Source organism: Coregonus clupeaformis, unplaced genomic scaffold (genome assembly GCF_020615455.1).
Source record: "Coregonus clupeaformis isolate EN_2021a unplaced genomic scaffold, ASM2061545v1 scaf0347, whole genome shotgun sequence".
Lineage (NCBI taxonomy): Eukaryota > Metazoa > Chordata > Actinopteri > Salmoniformes > Salmonidae > Coregonus > Coregonus clupeaformis.
In genome coordinates this window covers 241,289-259,597 of record NW_025533802.1, presented here as the reverse complement: position 1 = coordinate 259,597, position 18,309 = coordinate 241,289, and the positions used below count along the sequence as shown (strand labels likewise).

At 42.9% G+C, this 18,309-nt stretch overlaps 1 protein-coding gene across 1 annotated transcript; it reads left to right on the top strand.

Annotated features, from left to right (window-relative positions):
- Nucleotides 1–1,134: 1,134 nt before the first annotated feature.
- Nucleotides 1,135–8,371, top strand: LOC121560953 (serine/threonine-protein kinase pkn6-like). Its single transcript, XM_041873711.2, has 5 exons — nucleotides 1,135–1,199; nucleotides 5,938–6,083; nucleotides 6,275–6,413; nucleotides 6,621–6,728; nucleotides 6,900–8,371. Exons 2-5 carry the CDS (start codon nucleotides 5,938–5,940, stop codon nucleotides 8,115–8,117), a joined length of 1,611 nt encoding a protein of 536 aa, XP_041729645.1. The 5' UTR covers nucleotides 1,135–1,199; the 3' UTR covers nucleotides 8,118–8,371.
- The last annotated feature ends 9,938 nt before the right edge of the window (nucleotides 8,372–18,309 follow it).

The following is an 18,309-nucleotide window of genomic DNA, read 5'->3' as shown; positions in this document are numbered from 1 at the left end:
CAGAAAACTCCCCCAGAGCCACAGAACGCCTGAATTACCCCCACAAACACCTTGAAAACAACTATTTCCCATAGGCTTGTACTATCTATGACAGCATCAGCAGTTAGCTACCAACAGCTGGCAGATATTTTGACATTTGGTTAGTTTTATCAGTGTTATCAAGTTACTCTTATTTATGCTTTTTTGGGATTAAGAAATAGGTGCTACACTGCCTTTAAGATTATATTGTAATGACCTGGCTAGATCATAAATTAACAAATGTCCAAACTCAACACAGGCTACTGTTTGGCCATGGCCACGCCAAATAAATCAAGGACAACCGTATAAAACCACCGTGACCATCTCTTGTTAAGACCAGACGTAAGAGAGAGAATAGCTAAGCATGGTCTTAAACTTGCGATGCTCCACCCCCCTGCCAAATCCCCCCTGAATTGATTATTGTAATGTGTTGCCATTCCCAACGTAAAATCTTTTCAAATAATTTTAGTGTTAGGAACAGAAGTAGGGGCCACATTATATCTGATGGCAGGCCACAAATGGTCACTGAAAGGTATCTACCTCTCTTGATATACTAATGTCCGTCCCTCAGACAGCTTTGTTCCTATTCATCATCTCTCACTTTTACATTTCGAATTCCTACTCTTGCTTTTTCTTGCTGTGACTATTGCTCTGTATCTTGCTCTCTCTCTGTGTCTAATCTATATTGATACTCTGCCAGTGAAAGACAAATGGATGACACATAACACAGCATGTGACTTGTTTGTGCCTGAGGAGAGTTTGACAACATTTGACTGTGCTGGCATAAATAGGGTACTGTGTTATCAGGGATCTGGGAATGTCTCAGTTAGAGTTGGTTGGTTTTGAATGGATTAGAATACCAGGTTAGATTTTTAACAGAATTCCTCTGTTCTACAGTTGCAGTTTTTTCTAGTCAACAGACACACTCTTTGTCTTTGTAACTTGTACTTACCCTAACAATAGTACTATAACAAATGTTATACAACAATAGTATGCACATGCGCTTGGAACACCTTCTCTATGTATGACAGACCGACCACATTCTCTGTCAGTAGGGCCTGACTACTTTAGGGGTGGGACAGAGGAGAGGTAAAAAAACAAAACACACACACAGCTGTGTTCTCTTATGTTTACACCTGACACAGCAAGACAGCAGCCATTCCTGAACTAAACTGACAGAGGTAAGGATCATTTAATAGGATTTGATTTTAAAGTCCAGGTAGCAGATAATGGACCTTATCAGACATTTATGTAGTCGGTGCTGTATATTAATTTAACTAATATAAATGGGTTCTATCTTGAGAAATTTGTTAGTTTACAATTGTACAATTTATGCAACTCGCATATAAAAACCAGTAAGACTGCTGGAAAGCTCAGAGTGCAAGATTGTAATTTTTATGACTCACACAGTGAAGGAACATGTTGCCTACTGTACATGGTAACCTGGTGCGTACCAAGTGGCGTTTCATTTTTAGTATGGAAAACGGCAGTGAGGATTTTTCTACAATATTCACAACATATTGACAGAATTACAATCTTTATATAATCAAAATCTTATTTCAGCAATAATGTGGAAAAACATTTGAGTGAATGCTAGCAAGCCAACAGCAGATGAAACAGAAAGTGAATTCTCTCCTCCCGTTCTCCCCGGGTTTTAGCTTGCAGATATCACTGTCTGCAAGCTAAAATATGACAATAAATTTGATTTGATGTACATGGTGCTGTATATTAATTTAACTAATATAGCTACATGGGTTTTAACTAGAAACATTCTTTGTTAGTTTACAATTGTACAATTTATACACCAAGCATATAAAAACCCTGAAGACTGCTGGAAAGCCCCGAACGCAAGATTGGAATTTTTATGACTCACACATTGGAGGAACATATTGGCTGTAGCCTACTGTACATGGTAACCTGGTGCGTACCAAGTGGCGTTTCATTTTTTAGTATGGAAAACGGCAGTGAGGATTTTTCTACAATATTCACAACATATTGACAGAATTACAATCTTTATATAATCAAAATCTTATTTCAGCAATAATGTGGAAAAACATTTGAGTGAATGCTAGCAAGCCAACAGCAGATGAAACAGAAAGTGAATTCTCTCCTCCTGTTCTCCCCGGGTTTTAGCTTGCAGATATCACTGTCTAACTGGCTAGTTTAGGATATTTACTGCCCATACCAGTGACAAACTTAGCTACCACTGAACAAAAATATAAAGCAACATGTAAAGTGTTGGTCCCATGTTTCATGAGCTGAAATAAACAATTCCAGAAATTTTACATACGCACAAAAAGTGTATTTCTCATAAATGTTGTGCACAAATGTGTTTATATCTCTGTTAGTGAACATTTCTCCTTTGCCAAGATAATCCATCCACCTGACAGGTGTGGTATATCAAGAAGCTGATTAAACAGCATGGTCATTACACAGGTGCACCATGTGCTGGGGACAATAAAAGGCCACTCTAAAATGTGCTGTTTTTTCACACAACACAATGCTACAGATGTCTCAAGTTTTAAGGGAGTGTGCAATTGGCATGCTGACTGCAGGAATGTCCACCATAGCTGTTGCCAGAGAATGTAATGTTCATTTCTCTACCATAAGCTGCTGCCTCCAACGTCGTTTCAGAGAATTTGGCAGAACGTCCAACCGGCCTCACAACCGCAGACCGCGTGTAACCACGCCAGACCAGGACCTCCACATCCGGCTTCTTCACCTGTGGGATCGTCGGGGGGGGGGGGGCGACGATGACTCATTCTGATTGGCTGAGCCTGGCTCCCCATTGGGTGGGGCTCCCCCAGAGCCACATAACGACCGAATTACCACAACGCGCAGCCCCACAAACAACTTGAAAACTACTCTTTCCCATATGCTTGTACAATATCCATGACAGCAGCAACAGTTAGCTACCAAGAGCTGGCAGACATGTATATATTTCGTTAGTTTTATGAGTGTTATTTAGATGGAAGACGTGAGCTAAATTCGGTAGCTCTATAGCTAGCTAGCTCTTTCACTTACCTGGTTCACTTCCATGCCAGTGATAATGCTCAATGTCTCTGCTGGTGCTGCTGGCTGTTTTAGATGCTTTAGAAGCCACGTTGGGACAGCATCCACTTTGAGAAGCAACTTCTTGCTTAAACCCTCCTTCCATTGTTGACAGCTGTAGAAATTCTCAGGGATTAAATGTACCCCGCAGATTGAAGAGTAGAAGGCCAATTCCCCCGCCTCATTTTCACAAATGTATTCCACTTTTTAGAAGTGTTTTATTCATTGTGTGACGCTGACAGCAGGGCTTTGTAGGATTGTTTCCGAAGTTAGAGCTGGTTTGGAGAAAACCTCAAATACATATTTTAGAACAACATTACAATATTAGAACAACTGATTTAAGAGTTTGCAATTTGGGAATGTTTTTTAGGGGTGCTCTAAATTACTCTTATATATGTGTTTCTGGCATTGAGAAATAGGTGCTACACTGCCTTTAAGATTATATTAACTGTATTTGATTAACTTCACATGCATAACAAGCATGAAGTTAATAAACTTTGCTTTTCTAAAATAGAACAAAGGAGATTTTGTGTGTTGTATCAGTATCCAATGAAATCACAGGAGGTTGGTGGCACCTTAATTGGGGAGGATGGGCTCGTGGTAATGTCTGGAGCAAAATAGGGGAATGGTATCAAGTACATCAAACACATGGTTTGATGCCATTCCATTCACTCTGTTCAAGCCATTATTATGAGCCGTCTTCCACTCAGCAGCCTCCACTGAATGAAATGTATGTAATGTAAAGAGGATTGCAAAAGTTATTGCTCTATTCTAGAGGTGTCAATGTAATTTGCCAAATGTGGCCAGTTCTGTTAAGCCAATGTCAGGAAAGCTGCACATTGCTGGAAAGAAATGGCATTTTCATATTCTGCATGCTCATAGTTCAACAATTCCCTCTTTGTTTGAATAGCATAAGCTCTGAATTCATTATTGTAATATGTTGTCATTCCCAACATCAAATCTTTTTAAATCATTGTAGTGTTAAGAACAGAAGTAGGGGCCACATTATATCTGATGGCAGGCCACAAATGGTCATTGAAAGGTACACTACATGATCAAAAGTATGTATGGGCATTAACACCCTCCACTCTTCTGGGAAGGCTTTCCACTAGATATTGAAACATTGCTGCGGGGACTTGCTGCCATTCAGCCACAAGAGCATTAGTGAGGTCGGGCACTGATGTTGGGCGATTAGGCCTGGCTCGCAGTCGGCGTTCCAATTCATCCCAAAGGTTTTCGATGGGGTTGAGGTCAGGGCTTTGTGCATGCCAGTCAAGTTCTTCCACAATGATCTCGACAAACCATTTCTGTATGGACCTCGCTTTGTGCAAGGGGGCATTGTCATGCTGAAACAGGAAAGGGCCTTCCCCAAACTGTTGCCACAAAGTTGGAAGCACAGAATCATCTAGAATGTCATTGTATGCTGTAGTGTTAAGATTTCCCTTCACTGGAACTAAGGGGCCTAGCCCGAACCATGAAAAACAGCCCCAGAGCATTATTTCTCCTCCATAAAACTTTACATTTGGCACTATGCATTCGGGCAGGTAGCGTTCTCCTGGGGCGGTGCACAATTGGCCCAGCGTCGTCCAGGGTAGGGGAGGGAATGGCCGGCAGGGATGTAGCTCAGTTGGTAGAGCATGGCGTTTGCAACGCCAGGGTTGTGGGTTCGATTCCCACGGGGGGTATGAAAAAAAATAATGTATGCACTCACTAACTGTAAGTTGCTCTGGATAAGAGCGTCTGCTAAATGACTAAAATGTAAATGTAAATCTACCATACCTAGATTCGTCCGTCGGATTGCCAGATGGTGAAGCGTGAATCATCACTCCAGAGAGCTCGTTTCCACTCCAGCCGACGCTTGGCATTGCGCATGATGATCTTAGGCTTGTGTGTGACTGCTTGGCCATTGAAACCCATTTCATGAAGCTCCCGACAAACAGTTATTGTGCTGATGTTGCTTCCAGAGGAAGTTTGGAACTCGGTAGTGAGTGTTGCAACCGAGGACAGACATTTTTTACGTGCTACCAACTTCAGGACTTGGCGGTCCCGTTCTGTGAGCTTGTGTGGCCTACCACTTTGCGGCTGAGCTGTTGTTGCTCCCAGACGTTTCCACGTCACAATATCAGCACTTACAGTTGACCGGGGCTGCTCTAGCAGGGCAGACATTTGACAAAATGACTCGTTGGAAAAGTGGCATCCTATGACGGTGCCACATTGAAAGTCTCTGAGCTCTTCATTAAGGCCATTCCACTGTCAGTGTTTGTCTATGGAGATTGCATGGCGGTGTGCTCGATTTTATACACATTATCTCAAATTCCTACTCTTGCTTTTTCTTGCTGTGACACTTGCTCTGTATCTTGCTGTGTCTCTATGTCTAATATATATTGATACTATGACAATGAATGACAAATGGGTGACACATAACACAGCATGTGACTTTTTTGTTCCTGTGTAGAGTTTGACATTATTTGACTGTGCTGGCATAAATAGGCTACTGTGCTATCAAGGATTTGGGAATGCCTCAGAGTTGGTTGGCTTTGAATGGATTAGAATACCAGGTTAGATTTTCAACAGAATTTCCACCTTACTATGTGAGAAACTGTCTGTAGAATTCCTCTGTTCTACAGTTGCAGCACTGTTTGCTTTAGTTTGTAGTCAACAGACACACCCTTCTCACCCACATGATTATCATCTTCTTTGGAATTCTCTCTTTGTCTTTGTAACTTTGAGAGAAGTGACTCTGTAGGGTGTACTTATCGTTACTTACCCTTACAATAGGTGGTGAACGCTTTAGTCGTTTTTGGTCACAATGTTTCACATTTCTATTGGACCTTGACCCCACTGCCCACTCCTCACCAAACCCCCTAGATGGCGTATTCCACCAATACTCTTGCTGCTGGCTGCTTTGGGAAGATATACAGGGAGAAGTACAATGACACCTGGGCTGCAATCAAGAAGGTGCCACAACACTTAATCAATAGGAGAGACCTGGAGAGAGAGTGTCAAGTATACAAGTGAGTATGACAGATAATGTGCTATCATGGTATGTTGCTAAATGGTGATGATATCAGAGATATGGTGTTGATGAGGGTGCTGATGAAGGTCACTACAGAAGTGCTTAGTTGTGCTGTCTGTAGACTCCAATGCCCTCATAACTCATTCTCTCCATTTTATTTCACACTCTATCTGTGACCTGGGACTCCAGTAAGGCAATTCACCCTAACATAGTGAAGCTTCTGGGTAATCCAACACTCAAGGACTCTAAGTGGATCATCCCCATGGAGTTCATCTTTGGAGAGGAACTGGAGACAACCATCTTCAAATCACAAAAATCTAAAATACAGGTAGGTCTATGGATCCCACCTCTTCCACCAAACATGCATGCGACAGTGTTGATGAAAGTTCACATAGTAAAACGTTTCTATCTGAAATATCTGCTAAATAAGTATCTAGGCCTACAGGATTTTCAGGGGGCCTTCCCAAAATTAAAAAATATTTCTATGTGCAATTTAGCTCATCAGTTGATAATCAAAGCCTTTGTTCCCCCACAGTTGACTCCATCTATAAAGGCCACCATCATCACAGGCATGTGTGAAGGACTACTTCACCTACACAGCAAAGATATCGTCCATCAGGACCTCAAGCCTGACAACATCATGGTGAGAAAGGCAATAATGTTGTTTTTGTTGTTCTGATGTTCTTCATTAATGATGCAAGACTTTAGAAGCAGTTGTTCATCTGTTGTTGGGAATAAAGAACATTATCACTGTAAATAAATAGACTAGATATAAAACGAAATTACTCCACCCCTCTCAAATGATCTCTTCCAGGTAGAGCATGACACTCACCGAGCTGTGATCATTGATATGGGACTGGCCAAATTCTTCCGCAATGGCCTAAATTCTGCCATGGATATGGGCAACGAGGCCTACTCTCCCCCTGAGGTCCTGCAGAGGAGGGGCCAGCGAGATCAGCGCTCAGACGTGTGGGCTATGGGTAAAATCATTGCTGAACTTTATGCCAGAGTCAGGCTGCACACCCCCAGCGTCTGTCCGACTAAGATCCATGAGACCCTCAGACTCCAAGGCCAGCAGTACTGTAATGCTGTCTGTAGGATGGTGCAGAGCGACCCCACAGTGCGAGCCACCATGGCCGGGATCATGCCGGAGATACTAAGGGCAGGTGGAGGTGGCAACACCGGGGAGAAACAAAGAAGACATCTTCTGACACCCTTTCCTCACACTGAGGTAAAAGACACCTTGCCACGTCCTCAAGCTCCTGTACAGCACTCACTTTCTCCATCGAGATTTGAGCGTGCAGCTTTTTCAAAGCCTGAGGTCAAGACAACACTAAGTCCTCAAACTCCTGTACAGCGTTCACCGTCTCCATCGAGATTTGGGCGCAATGCTTTACCAAGGCCTGAGGCCAAGACGCTAGTGGGATCTCCTGTTCGAGCGCCTTCTCCATCGAGATGGGAGCGTGCAGCCTTGCCAAAGACTGAGGTCAAGACTGTGGTCAAGACGACACTGCAACCACAACCTGTACAACGGTCACCTTCCCCATCAAGATGGGAGCGGGCAGCCTCTCCAAAGCCTGAAGTCAAGACGCTAGTGCGAGCTCCTGTTCGAGCGCCTTCTCCATCGAGATGGGAGCGTGCAGCCTTGCCAAAGATTGAGGTCAAGACTGAGGTCAAGACGACACTGCAACCACAACCTGTACAACAGTCACCTTCCCCATCAAGATGGGAGCGGGCAGCCTCTCCAAAGCCTGAAGTCAAAAACTCACCGTCTCCCCATCCAAAGGTAGACCAGGGTAATGCACTGGTTCCATCAGGCATAGCTCAACCCAATCAAGATGTCATGAAACAGCTTCTCTACAAAGAGGCGTCGAAGGGTCTCCCATGCCCACTCCCCACAACGGGCAAGGTGCGAATCCGCCGCTATGAGCAAAGGAATGGGGAAGTGGAGACTTGGGAGCAAAAGGAGGTGGAGACTGAAGGAGGAAGGATAGTCAAGTTTGAGGATGTGTTGTTTAACAACAAGTCGTAAGAAGGTTATTGAGAGGTTGTGAAATAGTTGAGAGTTGATTTGACTCTGCTTCTCCAGAGGGTGGGTCACTCCCCTTCCATCCTTCATTGTAAAAGTCTGACATGTTTATGGAGAGGGGGAAGAGTATATTTGGGAAGGGGGATAAACTAATGGAATAATTCTAATGTCCAGTGAAACTATACTATGATGAAATAAATAAAGTGACACAATATTTACTACGGTAGACAAAATGTATATACTGCATATACAGTGGGGGAAAAAAGTATTTAGTCAGCCACCAATTGTGCAAGTTCTCCCACTTAAAAAGATGAGAGAGGCCTGTCATTTTCATCATAGGTACACGTCAACTATGACAGACAAAATGAGAAAAAGAATCCAGAAAATCACATTGTAGGATTTTTTATGAATTTATTTGCAAATTATGGTGGAAAATAAGTATTTGGTCAATAACAAAAGTTTCTCAATACTTTGTTATATACCCTTTGTTGGCAATGACACAGGTCAAACGTTTTCTGTAAGTCTTCCCAAGGTTTTCACACACTGTTGCTGGTATTTTGGCCCATTCCTCCATGCAGATCTCCTCTAGAGCAGTGATGTTTTGGGGCTGTCGCTGGGCAACACAGACTTTGAACCCCCTCCAAAGATTTTCTATGGGGTTGAGATCTGGAGACTGGCTAGGCCACTCCAGGACCTTGAAATGCTTCTTACGAAGCCACTCCTTCGTTGCCCGGGCGGTGTGTTTGGGATCATTGTCATGCTGAAAGACCCAGCCACATTTCATCTTCAATGCCCTTGCTGATGGAAGGAGGTTTTCACTCAAAATCTCACGATACATGGCCCCATTCATTCTTTCCTTTACACGGATCAGTCGTCCTGGTCCCTTTGCAGAAAAACAGCCCCAAAGCATGATGTTTCCACCCCCATGCTTCACAGTAGGTATGGTGTTGTTTGGATGCAACTCAGCATTCTTTGTCCTCCAAACACGACGAGTTGAGTTTTTACCAAAAAAGTTCTATTTTGGCTTCATCTGACCATATGACATTCTCCCAATCCTCTTCTGGATCATCCAAATGCACTCTAGCAAACTTCAGACAGGCCTGGACATGTACTGGCTTAAGCAGGGGGACACGTCTGGCACTGCAGGATTTGAGTCCCTGGCGGCGTAGTGTGTTACTGATGGTAGGCTTTGTTACTTTGGTCCCAGCTCTCTGCAGGTCATTCACTAGGTCCCCCCGTGTGGTTCTGGGATTTTTGCTCACCGTTCTTGTGATCATTTTGACCCCACGGGGTGAGATCTTGCGTGGAGCCCCAGATCGAGGTAGATTATCAGTGGTCTTGTATGTCTTCCATTTCCTAATAATTGCTCCCACAGTTGATTTCTTCAAACCAAGCTGCTTACCTATTGCAGATTCAGTCTTCCCAGCCTGGTGCAAGTCTACAATTTTGATTTCTTCCCAGCCTGATGTCCTTACACAGCTCTTTGGTCTTGGCCATAGTGGAGTTTGGAGTGTGACTGTTTGAGGTTGTGGACAGGTGTCTTTTATACTGATAACAAGTTCAAACAGGTGCCATTAATACAGGTAACGAGTGGAGGACAGAGGAGCCTCTTAAAGAAGAAGTTACAGGTCTGTGAGAGCCAGAAATCTTGCTTGTTTGTAGGTGACCAAATACTTATTTTCCACCATAATTTGCAAATAAATTCATAAAAAATCCTACAATGTGATTTTCTGGAGAAAAAAAATCTCAATTTGTCTGTCATAGTTGACGTGTACCTATGATGAAAATGACAGGCCTCTCTCATCTTTTTAAGTGGGAGAACTTGCACAATTGGTGGTTGACTAAATACTTTTTTCCCCCACTGTATATATATATATATATCAACAAGAAACGTTTTATTGCACTATTAAGAAGGAAACCTAAGGTTGAGTACGGATTCAGGAATGATGTTGAAGGACTATGTCACTTTAATGTGTTGCTACAATGTTACACATCTGATTAGGTGCCAGTTTGTAGAGGCAGCTGGAGTCAAATAAATATCTGTGAATGTTTTTGAACCCTTGTTGTTTTGGAAATCTCATCCCTCTTGCAAATCAGTTGTATCTTTAACTTGACATCATACATTTGACTGTGAACATAGTCAAAAACATTTGTTTTGTATCATCTAAGTCAAGAAGATCTTACATTTTGCTTACACTTAAGAATTAAAGTCATTTTTCACAAATAGATGCTCTGTTATATCGTCTTTACAACAATATAGTGTACAAAATGGCCTCTTGCAAGACTTTGTCAACCAGAGCTGTGTTCAGCTACAGAAAAGGTATCCACTTTACCCAGTCAGAAGGAACTTCAACACAGGTGTTTGACTAATCTTTTTATTTATTTTTATTAATCATCATATTTAGGCCACTCTAGACTGTGCTGACTTCATTGAGAGAGGAGAAATTAAATCAGAAATACAGTATCACATTGTCTTTGTTACATTTTCACTGCACTGCGGTGAGCTCTATCTTCTGGTGCAGGCACCCTGGACAGTATATCCACATCACAATGAAGTGAAAGTCAAGTTATACATAAACTGAAGCAAACTGAAGAGCACACATACAGACATGTTAATACAATATCATGATATGATAATAAGCCACTGCATGAACTGTTAAAATGTACATGGTGCATATCAGTGGCGGTCGTGCCGTTTTAGATCAGGGTGGACATTTTTTTAAATGAGCATGGCCTTATTTCTATTACAGCGTATTGGATGACTGTCATTCATATTCCATTCACCCAGTTCAATGTAACATCGATAGGTTTAGGCTACTACATGATACTCACATTTTCTCTATTGCCATCATGAGGTTGCTACAACCTAGCGTACGAATGAAAGTTTACAGCGTAGGTCGAGAGACATTTTTGAGTATTCACGGTGACAGAAAGTGACACATTCAATACCACCTTGCACACTCTTGCGTGCATCTAGCTGATCGAGGGTGTAATCATTAGTCCAAACAGTTTCAAACAAGAGTTTCTAATGGACAAATTCAGGTATTTTTATTCCCATTTTTTGCCATTTGCTTCCATTTAAGAAACGTTTCTCAACAGAATCGGTGGAAATAATACACCCCTGATCACCCGCAAACACAGTTCACTTATATAGAAGCCACATACAAACGGCATGATCACTTTGTTCGTTGTATAATTCTATCTCGCATCTATGCACTCTCCTCCTCTCACCTTTTCCCTTCACTTTTGGACTTCATTAAACAACACAACAGCTGTCTGTGACCAGGCGAAATACTCTTTCCAAGTTAAACCTTCATACCATAACCGCTAACCACTACACACAGCCTACATCGTTGTGTCACCGTGTTAGCTAATGTCATAGTCAACATAGCTACTAGAACTAACGCATTAGTAAACCCACTTAAACCATGCAGTACAGCAAGCAGTTTAGCTGTTACACCAGTGGGCCCGGTGGCAAAACATTAATAAAACCAAAAGCTTGCCTTGACTTGGAAGAGTTCCAGTGTTGGATAGCAATAGCCAGCTAGCTAACATAGCATCCCTCTCTGTTTGACACAGGTGTTTGAGTAGGCTAAATTAGCTAGCTGCATTCACTAGCCAGGGAAGTAAAAGTGAGAAAAAAATTCTACGAAATATAGCTCTCTCTCTCTTGCTTTTCCTTCATTTTTGACGAAATTATTTTGTTAAAAACTGTTGAACTTTTATCTTTCTCTAAGTCAACTACTCACCACATTTTATGCACTGCCATGCTAGCTAGCTGTAGCTTATGCTTTCAGTACTAGATTAATTATCTGATCCTTTGATTGGGTGGACATGTCAGTTCATGCTGTAAGAGCTCTGATAGGTTGGAGAACGTCCTCCGGAAGTTGTCATAATTACTGTGTAAGTCATTGGAAGGGGGTAAAACCATGAGCCTCCTAGTTTTTGTATTGAAGTCAATGTACCCAGAGGAGGACGGAAACTAGCTGTCCTCCGGCTACACCATGGTGCTACCCCAGAGAGTGCTGCTGAGGCTACTGTAGACTTTCATTCTAAAACAGAGTGTTTTAATCAATTATTTGGTGATGTGAATATATTTAGTAAAGTTATATCTAAAAAGGATACCTTTTTTAATATTCCACTATAAAAAAACATCTGAAATTCACTGAGGAGGATGGTCCTCCCCTTCCTCTGAGAAATAATAATAATAGAAAGTAGACAGTAAGACGAGGAATAAATACACAATGAGCAATGATAGCTTGGCTATATACATGGGGTACCAGTTCGTAGTCGATGTACAGGGGTACGAGGAAATTGAGGTAGATATGTACATATACAGTGCATTTGGAAAGTATTCAGACCTCTTGACTTTTTCCACATTTTGTTACGTTACAGTCTTATTCTAAAATTGATTAAATTAAATTTTTCCCTCAGTCATCTACACACAATACCCCATAATGACAAAACGAAAACAGGTTTTTAGATTTTTTTGCAAAATGTATTACTAATAAAAAACAGAACTACTTTACGTACATAGGTATTCAGACCCTTTGCTATGAGACTCGAAATTGAGCTCAGGTGCATCCAGTTTCCATTGATCATCCTTGAGATGTTTCTACAACTTGATTGGAGTCCACCTGTGGTAAATTCAATTGATTGAACATGATTTGGAAAGGCACACACCTGTCTATATAAGGTCACACAGTTGACAGTGCATGTCAGAGCAAAAACCAAGCCATGAGGTTTAAGGAATTGTCCATAGAGCTCCGAGACAGGATTGTGTCAAGGCACAGATCTGGGGAAGGGTAACAAAACATTTCTGCAGCATTGAATGTCCCCAAGAACACAGTGCCCTCCATCATTCTTAAATGGAAGAAGTTTTTAACCACCAAGACTCTTCCTAGAGCTGGCTGCCCGGCCAAACTAAGCAATCAGGGGAGAAGGGCCTTGGTCAGGGAGGTGACCAAGGACCCGATGGTCACTCTGATAGAGCTCTGGAGTTCCCCTGTGGAGATGGGACAACCTTCCAGAAGGACAACCATCTCTGCAGCACTCCACCAATCAGGCCTTTATGGTAGAGTGGCCAGACGGAAGCCACTCCTCGGTAAAAGGCACATGACAGCCCAAAAGGCACCTAAAGGACTCTCAGACCATGAGAAACAAGATTCTCTGGTCTGATGAAACCAAGATTGAACTCTTTGGCCTGAGTGCCAAGCGTCACGTCTGGAGGAAACCTTGCACCCTCCCTACGGTGAAGCATGGGGGTGGCAGCATCATGCTGTGGGGATGTTTTTCAGTGGCAGGGACTGGGAGACTAGTCAGGATTGAGGGAAAGATGAACGGAGCAAAGTACAGAGAGATCCTTGATGAAAACCTGCTCCAGAGCGCTCAGGACCTTAGACTGGGGCGAAGGTTCTCCTTCCAACAGTACAACGACCCTAAGCACACAGCCAAGACAACACAGGGGTGGCTTCGAGACAAGTCTCTGAATGTCCTTGAGTGGCCCAGCCAGAGCCCGGACTTGAACCCGATCGAACATCTCTGGAGAGACCTGAAAATAGCTGTGCAGCGACACTCCCCATCCAACCTGACAGAGCTTGAGAGGATCTGCAGAGAAGAATGGGAGAAACTCCCCAAATACAGGTGTGCCAAGCTTGTAGCATAATACCCAAGAAGACTCAAGGCTGTAATCGCTGCCAAAGGTGCTTCAACAAAGTACTGAGTAAAGGATCGGAATACTTATGCAAATGTGATATTTTTTATTTTTAATACATTTTCTAAATGTTCTAAAAACCTGTTTTTGCTTTGTCATTATGGGGTATTGTGTGTAGACAATTTAATACATTTTAGAATAAGGCTGTAACGTAACAAAATGTGAAAAAAGTCAAGGGTTCTGAATACTTTCCGAATGCGCTGTATATAATATAATAATACGCCATTTAGCAGACGCTTTTATCCAAAGCGACTTACAGTCATGTGTGCATACATTTTTACGTATGTAGGTGTAGGTAGGGGTAAAGTGACTAGGCAACATAATATAGTGTGGAAGTGTGTGTGTACGTGTTATGTGTGAGTGAGTGTGTGTGTGTATGTATTGAAGTGTCAGTGTAAGTATGTGTGAGTGTGTGTGCATAGAGTCAAAAAGAGTTATTGCAAAAAGGGTCAATGCTATTTGGTTAACTATTTAGCAGTCGTATGGCTTGGGGGTAGAAGCTGATCCAGTTGCAGACTGAGGTGTTCAGTCCCAAGGACCTTAGCTTAGTGATGAGCTTGGAGGGCACGATGCTGCTGAATGCTGAGCTGTAGTCAATGAACGGCATTCTCACGTGGATTTGTTTTGTCCAGGTGGGAAAGGGTAGTGTGGAGTGCAGTAGAGATTGCGTCATTTGTGGATCTATTTGGGCGGTATGTTAATTACAGTGGTCCAAGGTTTCTGGGATGATGGTGTTGCTGTGAGTCATGACCAGCCTTTCAAAGCATTTAATGGCTACAGATGTGAGTGCTACGGGGCGGTAGTCATTTAGACAGGTTACCATGGCGTCCTTAAGCACAGGGACTATGGTGGCCTGCTTGAAACATGTAGGTATTACAGACTGGGACAGGGAGAGGTTGAAAATGTCAGTGAAGACACTTGCGAGCTGGTCAGCGCATGCTTTGAGTATGCATCCTGGTATTCCGTCTGGCCCTGCATTCTTGTGAATGCTAACCTGTGTAGAGGTCTTACCAATATCGGCTACGGAGAGTGTAATCACACAATCGTCCAGAACAGCTGGTGCTCTCACGCATGGTTCAGTGTTGTTTGCCTCGAAGCGAGCATAGAAGGAATTTAGCTTGTCTGGTAGGCTTGCGTCACTGGGCAGCTCTCAGCTGGGTTTCCCTTTGTAATCCATGATAGTTTGCAAGCCCTGCCACATCCGACGAGTGTCAGAGTCGGTGTAGTAGGATTCGATCTTAGTTCTGTATTGACGCTTTGCCTGTATGATGGTTTGTCAGAGGGCGTAGTGGGATTTCTTATAAGCATCCAGATTAGTGTCCCACTCCTTGAAAGCAGCAGCTTTAGCCTTTAGCTCGGTGCGGACATTGCCTGCTATCCATTGCTTATTGTTGGGGTATTTACCTACGGTCACTGTGGGGACGACGTCGTCAATGCACTTATTAATGAAGCCAGTGACTGATGTGGTAAACTCCTCAATGTTATTGGTTGAATCCCGATACATATTCCAGTCTGTGCTAGCGAAACAGTCCTGTAGCTTAGCATCTGCTTCATTGGACCACATCCGTACTGAGCGCGTCAATGGTATTTTCTGTTTGAGTTTTTGCTTGTAAGAAGGAATCAGGAGGATATATACTGAACATAAATATGAACGCAACATGTAAAGTGTTGGTCCCATGTTTCATGAGCTGAAATAAAAGATCCCAGAAATGTTCCATACGAACAAAAAACGTATTTCTCTCAAATGTTGTGCACAAATTTGTTTACGTCCCTGTTAGTGATCATTTCTCATTTGCCAAGATAATCAATCCACCTGACAGGTGTCGCATATCAAGTAGCTGATTAAACAGTATGATCATCACACAGGTGCACCTTGTGCTGGGGACAAGAAAAGGCCACTCTAAAATGTGCAGTTTTGTCACACAACACAAGGCCACAGATGTCTCAAGGATTGAGGGAGCGTGCAATTGGCATGCTGACTGCAGGAATGTCCACCAGAGCTATTGACAGAGAATCTAATGTTAATTTCTCTTCCATAAGCCACCTCCAACGTCGCTTTAGAGCATTTGGCAGAACGTCCAACAGGCCTCACAACCGCAGACCACGTGTAACCACGCCAGCCCAGGACTTCCACATCGGGCTTCTTCACCTGCAGTATCGTCTGTGACCAGCTACCCGGACAGATGATAAAACTGTGAGTTTGCACAACCGAAGAATTTCTGCACAAACTGTCATAAACCGTCTCAGGGAAGCTCATCTGCGTGCTCGTCGTCTTCATCAGGGGGACATGACCTGACAGTAGTTCGGTGTCGAAACCGACTTCAGTGGGCAAATGCTCACCTTCGATGGCCATTGGCACGCTGGAGAAGTGTGCTCTTCACAGATGAATACCGGTTTCAACTGTACTGGGCAGATTGCAGACAGCATGTATGGCGTCATGTGGACGAGCGGTTTCTGATGTCAACGTTGTGAACAGAGTGCCCCATGGTGGCGGTGGGGTTATGGTATGGGCAGGCATAAGCTACGGACAACGAACACAATTGCATTTTATCGATGGCAATTTGAATGCACAGAGATACTGTGACGAGATCGTGAGGCCCATTGTCATGCCATTCATCCGCCGCCATCACCTCATGTTTCAGCATGATAATGCACGGCCCCATCTCGGAAGGATCTGTACACAATTCCTGGAAGCTGAAAATGTCCCAGTTCTTCCATTGCCTGCATACTCACCAGACATGTCACCCATTGAGCATGTTTGGGATACTCTGGATCGACTTGTACGACAGCGTGTTCCAGTTCCTGCCAATATCCAGTAACTTCGCACAGCCATTGAAGAGGAGTGGAATAACATTCCACAGGCCACAATCAGCAGCATGATCAACTCTATGCGAAGGAAATTTGTCGTAATGCAAGAGGCAAATGATGGTCACACCAGATACTGACTGGTTAACTGATCCACGCTCCTACATTTTTAAAAAAGTTATCTGTGACAAACAGATGCATGTCTGTATTCCCAGTCATGTTAAATCCATAGATTAGGGCCTAATAAATGTATTTCAATTGACTCATTTTCTTATATGAGCTGTAACTCAGTAAAATCTTGTGTTTATATTTTTCTTCAGTGTAGTTATGGTCAGATTTGCCAAATGAAGGGCAAGGAAGAGCTTTGTATGCGCCTCTGTGTGTGGAGTAAAGGTTCGTTTTTTTTTTCTTCTAATGCACAGGTGACATGCTGGTAGGAATGAGGTAAAATGGATTTCAGTTTTCCTGCATTAAAGTCACCGGCCACTAGGAACACTGCCTCTGGATGAGCATTTTCTTGTTTGCTTATGGCCCTATACAGCTCGTTGAGTGCGGTCTCAGTGCCAGCATCGTTTTGTGGTGGTAAATAGACAGCTACAAAAAATATAGGTGAAAACTCTCTACGATAAGTGCCATGGGATCTTTATTGAGCACAGAAAGTCAGGACACCCGTTTATGTCCCATCCGAAAGACATTCACCCTACACAGGGCAATATCCTCAATCACTGCCCTGGGGTATTGGGATATTATTTTTAGACCAGAGGAAAGAGTGCCTCCTACTGGCCCTCCAACATCACTTCCAGCAGCATCTGGTCTCCCATTCAGGACCAACCCTGCTTAGCTTCAGAGGTAAACCAGCAGTGGGATGTAGGGTGATATGCTGCTGCCCCTCACTATAGCTGCATTTCTCCACATGGCCAGACTTCTAGTGGTCTTCTCCCCTTTTAATGCTCTTATGCGCATCCTTGAAAAATGTCATAAGGTCTGAAATAGACACCAAAGTAAACATACTGTACAAACAATTATCTAGGCTAAGTAATACAAGATGATTTTTTGATCTACATCTCTGCTAACTATTTAGGTAAAATGTAGTCAGTGGCTAGCTAAGATAGAGAAAGGGGACAGAAGAAGTTCAACACTTTATTACATTCATTTCAATACAGCACATGGATTCATCATGAATTGGGCACAGGTCTCTGATCGCACTGGTAAACGGTAGCTGACAGTGTCGGCTAGAGATGACGTGCAGGAGCTTCCTGCAGGAATTTGTAGTCTTGCTGAGGTCTTCTCTGTTGCTAATTAGTAAATTGAGGCAAATATATTTTTATAAAACTCACTGTTATCAAAACATCAAGCCAAGTTAAGCCTACACCAAACACATCCTTAGTTTGAAGTGTTTGTAAAATTCACTATGTGAAAAATGAATGGTGAAAAAAGTATTGGAACCATTTGAGTGTTTGACCGCTAGGTTTTATGGGTATTATGATGCGTCCACTGTGGCGGACTATGCTAATACACAGTTAGATACTGTCTGTAGAGGTGCTATCTTTATCAGCATCATAAAGGCTGATAGTATTTAAACAACATAAAATACGCATCCAAGCTGAACTGAAATCTTATCAGAAACATGTTGGGTCGTTTTCAAAGCTTTCTATTTCCTTACAACCGGTCAAACTG